The 12,889-nt window shown below is 39.6% G+C and overlaps 1 protein-coding gene across 1 annotated transcript in view; it reads left to right on the forward strand.

The window, feature by feature from the left end:
• LOC108799348 (pantetheinase-like) overlaps positions 1 to 5,196 on the forward strand; it is a 17,314-nt gene extending 12,118 nt beyond the window's left edge. Inside the window, exons 6-7 of the mRNA XM_018571208.1 lie at positions 1,690 to 1,860; positions 5,089 to 5,196. Of these exons, the coding sequence (XP_018426710.1) occupies positions 1,690 to 1,860; positions 5,089 to 5,196 (279 nt within the window). The remainder of the gene's footprint in view (positions 1 to 1,689; positions 1,861 to 5,088) is intronic.
• Positions 5,197 to 12,889: the final 7,693 nt, after the last annotated feature.

Here is a 12,889-nt window from a genome sequence, read left to right on the forward strand (position 1 = left end):
CAAGTGTTCGCCCTTTCCCGAGGGGGGGGGGGGGGTTGGTGGGTACAGGGGCGCATTAAGGAACCTGGCCTTGGGGCAGCAGAGAGTAAATCCATACCCTGGGCCGTGGACAATGTATACTGTATATTAAAGTTGACATACACCTCCTGTCAAGAGCTTTAATACACCCCCCTTTTTACAGTTTTTAGTGGTTCAAGTCCAGTGAATAACTTGATATGGTACAAAGGTAAGCGGTAAACTGCCAGAGGTAAAAAAAAAAGGCTATTAGGTTAACAAAAACTGAAAAATAATGTACATTTCAGAGTTATACAAAAAGGGAAGGAGTAATGGATTAACAACTCAGTTGTTCTGCAGCAACAGCTGGCATGACAGGCGGCTCACAGGACAACAGCTTCAAGCACAGCTTAACAATGATCCATGTAAGCAAGTCTTAGTTTCAACTGTGAAGAGAAGACTTTGAGCTTCAGGTTTGACAGGTTGAGTGGCAGTAAGAAAGCCATTGCTAAGATGGCAAAATTAGAAAAAGAGGCTTACTAGGGCCATAAAGCACCGCCAGTGGACTACTGAAAACTTGGAAGAAGGTCTTATGGACTGATGAATCAAAATTTGAGATAATCAGTTAATCACGCAGGGTTTTTGTACACCATTAAGTAGGTGAAAGGATGATTTCTCCGTGTGTGACACCAGCTGTCAAACATGGAGGAGGAAGTGTGATGCTCTGTTGGTCAGGGGTTCATCCTACAGCATTATAATGACCCAAAACATACCTCCAGGCTGTGTCCTGGACAGAAGCGTGAAAACAAAGCAACCTACAAATGCAACACATTTGTGGGAACTTCTGCAACAGTGTTGGAAAGAACTTTCAGAAAACAATATTTCATTACTGTTGTAGAAAGAATGCACGAGTGTGTTTGGCTGTTATATCTCCAAAAGGTGGCTACTTTAATGAGTCAAAAATTTGGATTACATTTTGCTAAAGAAAATGATTCCATGACTTCTTTTGGATGTCTAATTGTTTATATGTGCTTTATTTTCAGAGTACATTGAGACATTAAACTACATGAATTTCAATAAAAACGGGAAATATGTGGATGTTCTTAAACGTTTGCCCAATAGTATAGGTCAAAATAACACAAAATCACTAGCATTCATTAAGAGCATCTTGCCTCCATAAAACAAATATTGATTCATGTTCAAGTCAGAATGTCCATTAATTTGTCACAAAAATGTGCCAGAATTGCTTCAGTATGATTTTGGACTTATTTACAGACAGTTTCCTTAACACAAAACTGGCTGAATTTATTAATGAATTTGTCATAGCCATAGAGACATATTACAAAAGTGTTTGAAAAAGAAAGTAACTGAATTTGACACACAAGAGGGAACAATCTCCAAAAGTGTTGCATGGGTTACATGAAGTTGGCACTTACCTCCATATTACAGCAATACTGCCAGGAATCTGTCGCTACAGCTATACTGAATTGCCCCTAGTGTTTTTGTAGTTCACAGTAAGGCGGTAGCAGAAGAAAGTGTGCATCCTAGCACTAATATGGTTAGAAACTGCCTGGTGGTAAGGAAGAATCCTGCGTAGCCACTGCCATTTGCTCCTTCTCATTTTATAGTTGGTAATAACACAACTTTGGAAGTATTTTAATGTCTAATATATTTTTTATGTATTTTCTTTCTTAGGTATGCACATTATTGAAATGTCAAAGTACAGATATTAAATCATGTGGAGAATCTGTTGAGCAAGCGTCAACTAGATTCAAATCATTTTCTCTCAGTGGCAATTTCTCCACTTCCTATGTCTTCCCAGAAGTTTTGTTGACTCAAATTAATTTGGCTCCTGACATGTTTCAGGTTTGTATTTGATTGATATAGAATCGGTCTAGTATTGGTGCAATTTAGGCTTAATTTTATAGCAATAACAATGTCATCCCATCTGAATGTGTGATGGAAGTTGGATTATACAATGAGTGGCCAGATTATTGTGACCACCTGACGTTTGTAGGCAAATTAGCTATAATTTTGCGCTATAGTTGCTAGAGGGCCAGATCATTATAAATAGGGAAGCAGGTTGTTTACCACAAAAGTAGAAGTGATTTTTTTCTGAAGATATGGGTAAACAACACAATTTAACAGCCTTTGAACGTAGGATGATTGTTGGCGCTCGGAGCCATGGAGCGAGTATCAGCAAAACAGCAAAATTCGTTAAATGTTCAAGAGCAGCTGTTGTTAAAGTGTTTAAAGACTGGACTGTCAGCCAAAAATCTGGGTCTGAACGTGCAAATTGTGGCCGCCAGCGACTAGTCAATGTTAGGGCAGAACGGAGAGTGGCAAGACTGGTACAAGACAACAGAAGGGCAACAGTGCATCAAATTACTGCAGATCTTAATCAGGGATCCTCTCAAATGATCTCTGAACGCCGTACACTGCATCGTATGGGATATGGAAGCCGGAGGCCTATTCGAACACCTTTGCTGTCTGCAGTTAACAACATAAAACGTCTCCAATTCGCTCAGGAACACAAGGATTGGACAGTCGAGCATTGGAAAAAAGTCATCAAGCTGGTGGGGGCAGTGCTATGGTTTGGGGCATGTTTTCCTGGCATGATTTGGGCCCTTTAATTCGTGTGGAACAACGTCTGAATAGCACAACATACCAAAGTATTGTTGCTGATCAAGTTCATCCTATCATGTTGATGGCGTATCCCAATGGAGATGGCTTCTTCCAACAAGACAATGCGCCATGCCACGGTGCTCGTATTGTGCAGGAGTGGTTTCAAGAACATGAGGGAGACTTTACCTTGCTTAGGTGGCCCCCACAATCACCAGATCTCAATCCAATTGAGCATTTGTGGGACGAAGTTGAAAGAGCCATCAGGCAGCTGGTTCCACAACCATCAAATCTCACAGAACTGGACAGTGCTATTCAGGCATGGTGTCAGATTCCTCGCATCACCTTTTAACATCTCGTGGATGCCAAGAAGAATCGCCGCAGTATTGAAGTCAAAAGGTGGCCCAATGAAGTACTGATGGGGTGGTCATAATAATCTGGCCACTCAGTGTACTTTACAGGACCTTGTTACCCAGAAGGTTAAACCTGAAGCAGCTGTACGCAGGCTAGAATACATGGATTTACAATATAAGGGTTTATCTGTGCTATATACCAGCATTTTTTGATTTATAGTTGGCAACGGGGTGAAAAGGAATGTGTTGGAAGGCCCTGCCCACTATCCTGAGGAGTAATCCCTTCATTTTTGGATCATTTGCTAGAATAAGACATGTGAATGCCTTCTGTAGTAAAAAAGCTCTACCGTGATACACATTGGTTCAGTGGAGGGCTTTTTGGTTTCTTTAGTCCTCTCTCACCATGTCCTTCTGGATTATACCTTCTTGTTGGTTTGTAAGCCCCATAGAAGCCATAATTTCTATACACTGCACTGATGATGGCCAACAAACCTAAAACAGCTGTATGCATTAAACGGCTCTAAAATATTAGGCTTTATCTACACTATACACCAGCAGTTCTTGATGTTCAGTTAGCCAGGAATGATTTTATGATTCTGCCCTCTGTCCTGAAATGAGGAATAATCCTCTTAATTTTGGCAAATACTGTATAATAGAATGAGACTTGTGAATGCCTTCTGTCTAAGAAGGCTGTTCTGTGCTAACCAAGGGTTTTGTAGTGAAATCGTTAACAGGGCCTTTGGTTTTCCAGCTCCAATTTTAATAGTAATGTGCCTACATTTGCCCATAACTAACACTGAAACATGTACTTGCTCATGGCAATCATTAATTGCATAGTCTGCTCTAGCTATAGTTCTGCTATAGGATGGAGGCTAACACTGAGTATTTTCAAAAGTTAGGGTGAATAATACAAATGTGAAGTTAATTGTCCACATTTTAAAGCCAAGTACAAATCATTTGTTTCTTGCTGCTATAGATTATATAGTTGATATAGTCAGTTGTTGCTGATTTGTATTTATATCTAGTGTCAGATTTATTTTGCTGTCTGTGGCCCTGCATTGGAGGTTCACCCTCTGCATCTATGTCTTATTGGGCACATTTCCCCTTATTCAATTTCCATAGATATAAAAGAAAATGAAAAACTAAAGGGAAATCTGCTCTTAAGACAGTTGTCACAAAACAAATGGTGTCCAGTGGTCCCCATTGGCATACAGTATTCTCTATTCCTGTTCTGATGACAGTTTTGAATTTCACATCACTTGATGACAATTGTCATCAGTAGAAATACAGAAGGTGAATTTCCACAGCTAAGACACAGTCTTCAATAAAAACTAACAGAGGTTCTAACTGTTCCACATCCTATCCAGAAAAAGATGGATTTAGATACACTTAAAGTGACATTATAGTCTCGTTTTTTGTTTTTATTTACCGATATCTACTGCTGGCAAGCAGTAGATATATGCAAAATTATTTTCAAAAATAGAAAAGTTACAAATAGATAAAAACTTACCTGTGTCTGTGCCGCTCACTCCCGGCTGTAGTACTCAGTTTCTCAAGCGGCCTTGCAGGAGGATGTGTGCGGGCGCATGCGCAGTCCATATCACCGGAGGAGAGCTACAGTGCAAGTGAATACACACTGCCGGGAGTGTGCACGTTGGACAGACTCTGTGGGACAGGAAGAAACAGCAGTCTGCGCTGGATCAGAGACCGCCACCAGCGCTGGAGGGGACTTCTGAAAACTAAAGGAAGAAGATCAGATCAAGAGGCATCACTTAAGGTAAGTCTTTACAGCAGCATTGGAGAAAAATAAAAGGAGGGTTTAATGTCACATAACTTGTAAACTTGACATATGGATGTGATAAATTACAGCAAAATGCATTTCATCACTTATCTTCACTTCACTGTCTTCAACAATTTCCATAAATAGTACTAGAGGGTCAACCGCTTCACGTAAGGGTAATCTAACTGTTTTTTTAGAAACTTGCTGTAATACAATCCTTTCTGCTATTAGGTTGCTGTCTAGAATATTGAAGTACAGATTTTCCCCCTAAATGTATATGCTTATTTAGCTGAGGTAATATTTTAATTTATTTATTGAAATATCATTGTTTTCATCCAGGTATTAAATAATGGACAGCTTATAAGTAAAGCTGGCATTTCTTCACATCCTCTATTAAGTGCAACACTGTTTGGAAGATGGTATGAACAAGACCCACCTGGAAAGTGATAGAACATAAAAATATTCACATTTACATTCAATTTCCGTGCTGTGCAGAATTGGCTATATTTTTGTGATCTTCACCTTACAAGTCACTTTTAAGTTTATGTACCTCAGACTTTGTACATTAAAGCTGACGTTTAATCTAGTTATATTTTATTTTCCCTGGTTCCTCCCCCAACTCCATTAAAATTAAATGTTTCATCAAAATTTTGCCATTTTCATTATATATCTAGTTTCTCTGTGCTATCTTTATGTAATGAAGACAGATCATGGCTGGTAGGACGGGCTGGCAGGGTGCTGTACATAGCCCCAGTGCTCTTCTCAAAATCCTTCAGCCATGATGCAAGCAGTGGGTTGGCTGTTGACAGGAATTATGCAAATATCCAAATTATTTGATGTGTTCCAATCTGGAGGAATGGACATTTCTAGGCAGATTGCATTTGCACACAGACTGCTCTAGGTATGCCCACATATGATGCTGAGCTCCATGATCTGAAAAACTGAAATCTAGTGAATGAAAGGGACAGGCCACACACAGTAAGGCTGATGGGGGAAATGGCTGGAAGGGCTAGGACATCCACCAGCCAGGAATTGAGATGAGCCCTATCTGACTTGCTGCATCTTCTAATGCAATAGGAGAGAGGAGCAATAGGACAGAGGGAGAAGGTCTATCCAAGAGCCTCCTTGTTTTCAAGAGGGAATCCTTGCTTTCAATGCATTGAACTGGCCACACATGTTACAATCTAATTATACAATAACTATGTAATCCCTTTTAAGCTTGCCATACTCATTACAATCTTGGAATAATCACATTTACCAAAACAATGTCCAGTCCATTCAATCCATTTGTATCCAGTCAGGTTGGCTCTTGCACCCTGCAGTTGTTGGCAATGAACATTAATATCTTACCAATAGAGTTTCTGAAAGATGCAAGAAATTGTGATTAAACACAAGCTTTGGGTGGACTGACCCTTAAAAATATGAAATTGACTAATATATAAATAAACAGAAGCATGTTTACCAGAGGACCACATGTGGGCAGGTGCCTAGGGTGATATGTATTATGTAATACATGAAGTGCTACAGAGATGTGCCCATGGAAAATAAAGGTCCTCTTTCCTGCCCACCCCCGTTACATAGTATTTGAGGTTAAAAAAAAGACACAGGTCCATCAAGTTCAACCTTTGTGTGTGTGCATGTCTCTTGTGCGTGCATGTGTGTCTTGTGCGTGCATGTGTGTATAAGAGTCCCTGTGTGGTCTAGTATTTAAGTGTACCTATACCCCTGTATGTTACGGTCTCTTATGATGGAATCTAATTGATTTTTGACCGAATCAATATTCTTTTGCTGATACCACTGCTTGCGGCAGAGAGTTTCAAAATGTAACCACTCTAACTGAAATGAAGCCCCTACGCCCTTTGTGGATAAATAATTTCTCCACTAATTTTAGGTGGCCTCTAGTCCTTGTTACGGAGTTTACAGTAAAAAGTTTAGTTCCCATCACCACTGAACATTTTGTACAACAAAATAATTTCCCCTCTTAATCTCTTGGCACTCACACGTCACTTTAAGGATGTTTTCAATAATACATGTGGCCTGAAATTACCTTCTCTGCAACCAACAGACATCAATTCAGCTTCTGCTTGCATCACTCTTGCTTCCTCCTGAAAGAACAGTGTAAATATTAGACTGGGTACTGTAATACGTGGAATGAAAGATAAAAATGTTGCTGTAAAAACAAATATGATATTGTTTAAACCTTCTTTATGTAGATTTGAACAGATGCTAAATTTAAATAAAAGGAAGTTCGAAAACAAAGTGTTGTGTATGTTGTTGGTTAAATATTAAAGGAGATTTCCAGTGTAAATGTAAATTTCCTATGTGATTGGAATTTGATCCTCAGAAGTTCCTGTTTTTCTAGCATTTGAGCTGTAATTCCAGTTGTTACAAGCAGCACCACCATTAGGGAGATCTGATACAGCAGCAGAACCATAAAAGCAGTACCATAAATGCATCTACTTGCAAGACCACTAACATTGGGTCTTTTATAGCATTTAAATTGAAAATCCATGCAAAACCTTTCTCACGGAACATAGAGATCCTGAGTTATCAATCTTCTAGACGGCGCAGTGAAAGGTCCTTTTTCAGATGTCAATGTTGCTGCCTGAGTGGCATGGGCACATCGTATTGGCTGTCCAGCTGTCCTCTTAGGCTCTAGATGACTTGTGGAAGGGTAGTAGAGGAGAGGAGGGGAGCATCAGAATGACAGGGGAATCAAAATTGCAAACTAGCAACAATACAGTGAAGGTAGCTTTGACCAAAAACAACGTCCCAATGAAACAAGTGATAAGGATAAGGTGGGGTCTCCATGAAGTCCTTAAAGGTAAGTCCATGAAATCATTAAAGGTAAAACATGTAATAAGAGGATCAGGAAACAGGGATAGGGAAGCATAGGAGAAGGGGAATGGGGTAAGAAAAGAGGGAATAGAGGAGGAAAGCAAAGTAGAAAGAAAAAGAACAAGAGAAGAAGAAAGAACAGGAAGAGAACTCGAAGGTGTCAAATAATTAATAGGAACAAAAGGGAAGTTCTAAAAGAAGACGGCTTACAATATGTGATCCAGAGTTGCCATATGGCCAAAAAACAGTTGTGCATGTCAGTAAGCATTGCAGTAAGTTTTTCATTATTTAAAATTGCGTTAACACATTCCTTGACCTCTTTAAAATGTAAGGTTGTGGATTTCCAAGCTCTGGCTATGGTCATTTCAGTAGCAACAAAAATGTGGGTAACTAAAATCTTCTCAAGATGGGTCAGGGTGGAAATCCTGAGGTTCACTAGCTCTCATATTGGCTACAATTTTGATCTCAATATATTTGCTTCATTAATAAGCTGAAACGTAGGAAAAATCATATTTACCATAAGCCACTTGTGCAACAGGGTAAGAACCGACATAATCCAAGAACAAAATGTCATCAAAATGTAAATGTAAATAAAAATTATGTTTCCATTTATTTAATTTTTTGCATTTTCTTGCCATTGTTTATGATCATTGCAGCAGCTAAAGCTGAAGAAGTCTCTGCAGCTTAAAGTAAAACTCCAGTTACATAGTTACATAGCATTTGAGGTTGAATAAAGACACAGGTCCATCAAGTTCAACCCATTGTGTGTATGTATGTGACTCTGGATGTGTATGCTTGTGTATGAGTCCCCGCGTGTTCTTGTTCTTAACAGAACCTGTACCCCTGAATGGTTACAGTCTCTGAGGAAATCGTCCAAATGCTTTTTGAAAGATTCAATACTCTCAGCTGAAATCACTGCTTGCGGCAGCGAGTTCAAAACCCTAACCGCTCTAACTGTGAAGAACCCCCTTCGCCCCTTGTGCTGAAATCTGTTCTCCACCATTTTTTGGTGGTGGCCTCTAGTCCTTGTTATGGAGTTTACCGTAAAACGTTTGTTGCTGATGTTGCCATCACCATTGAACATCTTGTACACCAAAATCATGTCCCCCCTTAATCTCCTCACTTTCAGCGTGAACATGTTTAAATTTAGTAACCTTGTCTCATAGCTTTGGTCCTCCATCCCCTTAATTAGTTTGGTTGCCAACCTCTGGACTCTTTCCAGCTCAAGGACATCCTTACTGTGTATTGGTGACCAAAACTGGACCGCATACTCCAGATGAGGTCGAACTAGTGATCTATAAAGAGGTAAAATTATAGATTTGTCTCTACAGTACAGTCCCTTTTTAATACAAGCCAGAACTCTGCTCGCTTTGTTTACCGCAGCCTAGCATTGCAAGCTATTATTCAATCTGTGGTCTACTATGACCCCCAGATCTTTTTCCATTTCTGACTTCCCTAGTGGAGTAGCCATTAATGTGTATTCCGTTTGCCTATGTTTAACCCCGAAGTGCATTACTTTACATTTATCGACATTAAACCTCATCTGCCATATAGTTGCCCACTCCCCTATTTTATCCAGGTCCTCCCGTAATGTTCTACTGTCCAAGTCCGTGTCTATTACCCTCCCAATTTTAGTATCATCAGCAAACACGGAAACATGACTATTTATTCCCTCCCTGATATCATTAATAAACAGGTTGAATAGTATGGGGCCTAGCACAGAACCCTGGGGCACACCACTTATGACCTTGGAACAATCTGAAAAGGAGCCATTTATTGATACTCTCGTTCGTGTAACCAGTTCTCTATCCATATACACACCATTTCATCTATGCCCATAGATCTCAGCTTGTGTAGTAAGCGCTTATGAGGTATCATGTCAAATGCTTTTTGAAAAATCCAAATATACCAGATCCACCAGCCTCCCTCCATCCAGATCTCTACTTACCTCTTCGTAGAATGTCAGGAGGTTGGTCTGGCATGAACGGTCCTTCCTAAATCCATGCTGATTGTCATTTATTATGCCATTATCATGAACAAACTCTAATAAGTAGTCCTTTATCATTCCCTCTAATAATTTACATACTATGGCTGTAAGACTGACTGGTCTGTAGTTCCCAGGTTGGCATCTTGACCATTTTTTGAATATAGGTACTACCGTAGCCTTCCGCCAGTCACTTGGCACTTTACCAGTCATTAAGGAGTCCTTGAAAATGGTGAATATTGGTCTCGCTATAACCCTGCTGAGCTCTTTAAGTACCTTGGGGTGCAGGTTATCTGGTCCTAAAGCTTTATTGGCATCAAGTTTTTAAAGTTTATGTTGAACCCCGGCTTCCGCCAACCACTGAGGTATATTTTGCAACAAGACACTTGCACTCTTATCTACATTAAACCCATCCTTTTCCCAAGTGTATACTGAGGAGAAAAAATAATTCAACACTTCGGCCCTCTCCCTGTCGTTTGTAACTAATCTCCCATTTTCATCCTTTATTGGGCCTATCTGCTCCTTTCTTACCTTTTTACTGTATCTATATTGGTAGAATTTTTGGGGGTTCTTTTTACTAACTGTGGCGATATGTTTCTCGCACTCTATTTTAGCTGCCCGAATTTCATGTTTACAATGAGAAAAAGTTTTCAGTTTTGATGACAAAAAAACCCCCTCAAAGTGAGCCATATACGTTGCAAGGATTTTGGCAAAATCTTACCCATTTCTATTTAGAAGAAATTAAAGTTTTCCTGACCAGGTCATTTCTAATACTGACTTGAAATGGGAGTGCCAGCCTTCATTAAGAAATCAGTGTTGTAACAAGAAAATGAGCATTATCATAATCACTTTAGCCATCAAGAAACTTATAAAATACCCAAGAAAAAAATAAACTCCTGTTGCAGGGGATGTCTTTAATTTGATTAGCAGCATCAAACTGACATCTGGAAATAAAAGCGTGCCAATCACACAAGCTGAAAATTCTATTTCTGGGGCACCTCTTTATGCATACTGTGCATAGAATACATCCAAACTGTAATATTGCAAAAATGCAAGAACTAAAAGCAGAACAAAACTGGATTAAAAAAAAATGGTTGACAGATAGGCCTTTTTATGACAGAAGATACTTTGTATATCTCTTCCGTCATAAATGCTTCTCCCTGCCTTTTGGAATTTGTTTTTGGTATGCTCAGCTTAGTGTATAGTCTTGGTACGATTTTGTACTAGGACAAAGTCATTCTTGTGCGCATGCACAATAATTATATTATTCTGGCCAGCTGCATAACAATAACCATAGCAGCCCATTTTCTACTATGGGGCCTTGGGTAGGGGGGACCCCATTAGGGGCTGATTAGGGAGATTAAAATATGAAGTCAGTATAGCAGGACTGAGGTCAGACCTCATGATCATATAGTCAGAGATATTTATCTGTGCAGTAGAAGCATTAGCTTACCTATCTTAGAAGAGTAGATTTATTGCCCTCTGAACTGAAGTGTGTGCAAAAGCATCATTAATTTTATCATAATATAAAATATAATTATGGTTATTAATAGAGGTGCACCGAAATGGAAATTTAAAAACCGAAATAGAAAAAATTATCAGGCCGAAACCGATACCGAAAATGTTTTAATTTTAATTTTTTGAAATATTTAATTTTAGTTTTTTATAAACTTTTTTAAAAAATAAAATGTATTTTTATTCATTTTGTATTCAATATTTTCATTTTTTACTTTACTTTTAGGGCTTTGGGAAATATTAGGGGTCCAAACAGACCCCTGATATTTCCCTTTTATAATAGAAAAAGAGATTGAGAACACAGAGTCCTCAATCTCTTTTTCTGTACCCCTGTTATCAACGTACAGGAATCCTCTATGAGTGTTCCTGTTCATTGATAACTTGAGAATATAGTATGTTTACTACAACAACAATTATGAATGAACAGGAGTGGATATAGATCACTTCCCATTCATTCATAATTGAGGATATATTAACCATACCATATCCTCAATTATCTACAAACACTCAGCGATCACTGATCGCCGAGTGTTTGTAGCCTGCTCTCCTCTCTGACACGCTGTCACAGGAGGCTAAACGAGCTGTGTGAGAGGAGAGCCCAGCCTCCTGTGACATCGCTTTCTCCGCCCCCACACCGCTCTGCAGCACTGTGATAGGCGGCCGAGCGGTGTCGGAGGAGAGACACCGGCCGCTCACAGCGCTCTCCTCTGGCAGTGCTCAGCCGACTGTCACTTTCTCTTCTCCCCGCTAGGACACAGAGCAGCGCCCAGCAGGGAGGAGAGAAAGCAGGGATGTGCCGATGTATCTGCAAGAAAATGGCACTTTTGGCATTTAGCCAAAAGTGCCATTTTCAGCCGATATGTTTCGGTGGCCGATATATCGGTGCATCGCTAGTTATTAATATTAGTACTACTATAACTTTTATTCCCAGCACTGCTCCCTAGAAGTGTACTGACTATACTGACAGCTCTCCTGCTGCCTGCTCTTGATAGATACTTTCAGGGTTATTAACTAAAGGGTGAATAGTTTGGAGAAGGCAGGAAAAGTGAACAATAAAGGACAACATAGCTGAATTAGAAAAATTCTCCAATTCAGCTCACTTTTCAGTTCATGATTGTCCTAGATTGTTTAATTCTCCTTCCCTCTCTAAACTCTTCATCCTTTAGTAAATAACCCTGTTTATGTTAAGATCAACAAGAAAGTTTTGCTATGGGGCTCCGTGATTTGTAGTTACGCCCCTGATTCAGGCCCTGCCAATCAAGACAGCTGAAGACTCAAAACTCAGAGGCAAAAATGGAAGCACTGGTGAAAGAGCAAGGAAGAGGAGTGTGGTCATCACATTGCTGGAAAAGGGAACTTTGCAAAGCAAGTCTGCCATAATGTGCAAACATGCTAAGCATTCTTGTACATTATGGCATTTGCTCCTGGAGACACCAACATGTCTAAAAGTTTTAGTTCTGCTTAAATTAGCAGTTTTAGAAACTCATATGGGCGGCAGATTGAAATGCAAAGTAAAACTTTTATTATCATTACATGTTTGACTTGCATAGGAATTTCAAATGTAATAACAATTTTTAGGTAAATGTGGAGCTTTGCTTTTAAGTATGATGCATCCAACATACCCAGTGGGGACCAGGCATCCAACACACCCAGAAGTGTGCTGGATACTGAAGATTCTTTAGCATCTGGAGCTCTTGATGACAGCCAAGATCCAAGCCACTGCCTACTAGATAGGTAAGTGTTAGGTATTTTCTTTTACAAGCAGTCTATTTTTAACCTCAGTTCCATCTGAGTTCTTTATAA

Source organism: Nanorana parkeri, unplaced genomic scaffold (assembly GCF_000935625.1).
Source record: "Nanorana parkeri isolate BGI_ZX_2015 unplaced genomic scaffold, ASM93562v1 scaffold1701, whole genome shotgun sequence".
Classification (NCBI taxonomy): Eukaryota; Metazoa; Chordata; class Amphibia; order Anura; family Dicroglossidae; genus Nanorana; species Nanorana parkeri.